The following is a 2,696-nucleotide window of genomic DNA, read 5'->3' as shown; positions in this document are numbered from 1 at the left end:
GCCGAGGAGGAAAACACTGGGATCGGTCACCCCACAACCCGAGCACTCTGCTCCTGACCCGCACCCGGAGGCAGCCTGGGATCGCTCCATTCCCGTTCCCAGGCTTGGATCCAGGGGTTTTACGGCAGGAAGATGAAAATGCCGGAATCTCAGCGCCGAGGGGCTGGAAAAGACTGAGCCTGGAATCTTCCAGAGCCAAAAGGAGTGGCTCTGGCAGCCGATGGAGGGAAGAGATTCCAACGGGAACAGGGGGAGATTCCAGGAAATGTCAGGATTTCCCTTTCCTTCCCGTTTTCCATCACCCTTTGTCCCCGCGCTGCCTGTTCTGGAGGCACAAACAGAATTCCACCCGAATTTCCCTCCCTCTGGATCAAGGAAAACTGCGTTTCCAAACCGCCTTCAATCCGAGGCCATGCCCAACAATCAGCCAGAAAATCATGGATTTCTCTGGAATTTCCAGCTTCCCAAATCCATCCCCCAAAGGTGAGCAGGACCCCACCAGCTGCAGGACCTGGAGCTGGAAGAAACATTCCAAGATCCTCTTGTCCAAGCCTTTGGAATGCGGATTTCTGCTGATTTTTAACAGAGATGAGCCTGAAAATTCACTCACTTATCTTAAAATTCCGGGTTTTTCCTTTCGGAAAAATCATTTTCTGTCGGGAATGTCACTTTGGCATGGGCTCCCAAATTAAAAAATCCACTTCAGACCCTGAAATTCCGCCCTCCGACAGAGGAAAAAAAAACTCCTGGCTGCGTTTTTATTCCAGATAAAAGCCCTGGGAGGACTGGAATTCAGCATCTCCAAGGAAACAGCTGGAAAACCTCTGGATCTTGGAGAAATTGGAGAATATTGTGCTTTGCACTCCAGGGATACAAGCGGAATCCGGGTGGAATTCCCAGTTCAGACTGACACCGAACAGCGGCAGGAATAGGGAAACAACTGGGAGACAGAATCATGGAATTCTGTGATGGTTTGGGTGGGAAGGGATCTCAAATCCCATCCCATTCCAACCCTGACACTTCCCGCTATCCCAGGTTGTTCCAAGCTTTCCTTGGACACTCCCAGGGATCCGGGGGCAGCCACGGCTTCCCTGGGAACAACAAGTGAAGAGAATCCAGAAAATTCTCTCGGAGCATCCGGCTCCTCCTGGCCGTTGTCCCCATTCCCGCTGTGACCCTCGCCAATGATCCGCGAAGATCCCGGGATTTTAGAGCTGGAAACACACATGGAAGCAGTTCAGCAGCTTGGTTCCAAGCTGCAGATTTCTGCTTTTTGGGTTTTTTTTTGGCGGGGCAGCAGAAAATGATGGATTTTTTTGTTGTTTTCCCAAAAAAAAAAAAAAAAAGCTCTGGAATACAGCTCTGCTCTTCAATTCCCTAAAATTCTTACGGCAACGAGAGCTTCTCTTCCCATCATCCCACCCAAAATCGAACTTCTATTGCATTGTTCTATTCCAGAGGCTGCCGGGGCGCTGGAACAGCTCCCCAGGGAATGGCCACATTCCCAAGGCTCCCAGGCACAAGAGGGATTGCTGGATCCCGGATATCCCATGGCTCCATCCACCTGGAAAAGCTTCCTTCAGCTGCTGCAGCTCCTAAATCCCATGAATTCCCACCCAAAGGTCAGGAGCCGGTGACACCCTCGGCCACAACGCCCAGAGAAACGGGAAAGGAGGGAAGGCTGCAGCTGCTTCTCCCGGCTCCCTTCTCCGGGATAATTCCGGATGCATCCTGCCTGCCCTGGGAGTGTTCCCAGCATTGGCTGCACTGGGGTTGTTTTCAGATTAAGATAAAAATATCCTAAAAAAACCCCCCCAATTCCCAGGAATAAAGCGGAACTACCTGAAATGACGGCGATTTTCCGTGCCCCGTGCTCCTCCCGGGCGATTCTTTCCGCCTCCTCCATCAGCAACATTCCAAATCCCTGGAATAACGGGGAGATAACAGGAGAAAAAAGGGAAGTTCTGTCAAAATAGGAAGCATGAGCAAGGTCAGAGCGTGAGCGCGCGTTCCGAAAGATCCGGGTTTTCGGCACAGGAATGATTCTGGGATCAGGAATGTTGCTGGATATTGCAGGTTTGGGAAGGGCTGAGATCAACAATGAATTCCTCAGGGAATTTTTTTACACATCATGGAATTATTCACCAGCACTGCCTGTGTCTGACTGGTTCTCCATGGCAGGGATGGGGTTAAATCCACAGACGGGATATGGGGAAGGAATTCCTGGCTGGGCTGGAATTCCCAGGGAATGCCCGGATCCCTGGCAGTGTCCAAGGAAAGGCTGGAGCAGCCTGGGATCATTGGGGGAGGTGCCGGCCTTGGAATGGGATGGGATTGAAGCTGCGTGGATGCCAGCCAAAGCATTCCGGGATTGTGGGATCCAGGAGGCTCCGAATCCATGGCCAGGGGTTTTTCTGGAAGTCGGGGATGGGAAAGGGAAGGGAGAGCCTTCCTGGAGTGCCGAGATTCCCAGGGAAGGGCCTGGAGGCCGGAATTCCTTCCCGCAGAGGAGTCGGGATGGGGCTGGATCCAATGGCAGGCTGGGAGAGGCGGGAATGGAGGGATTTCCCTGGGAAAGGGGAGCTCGGGCTGGGATCTTGGGAAGGCATTCCCGGCTGCGCTGGAATTCCCAGGGAATGCCCGGATCCCTGGCAGTGTCCAGGGAAAGGCTGGAGCAGCCTGGGATCATCGGCGGG

General features: G+C 53.1%; 1 protein-coding gene across 2 annotated transcripts in view; it reads right to left on the bottom strand.

The window, feature by feature from the left end:
* The window catches only part of ELP3 (elongator acetyltransferase complex subunit 3), a 74,027-nt gene that overhangs the window by 11,369 nt on the left and 59,962 nt on the right, over positions 1–2,696 (bottom strand). For both annotated transcript variants that reach the window (XM_017730864.1, XM_008631046.2), the window contains one exon: positions 1,843–1,924. In XM_017730864.1, the coding sequence (XP_017586353.1) occupies positions 1,843–1,924 (82 nt within the window). The remainder of the gene's footprint in view (positions 1–1,842; positions 1,925–2,696) is intronic.

The sequence above is a fragment of the Corvus brachyrhynchos genome, unplaced genomic scaffold (assembly GCF_000691975.1).
Source record: "Corvus brachyrhynchos isolate BGI_N302 unplaced genomic scaffold, ASM69197v1 scaffold203, whole genome shotgun sequence".
Taxonomy (NCBI): domain Eukaryota; kingdom Metazoa; phylum Chordata; class Aves; order Passeriformes; family Corvidae; genus Corvus; species Corvus brachyrhynchos.
This window is presented reverse-complemented; position numbering and strand designations above follow the sequence as displayed.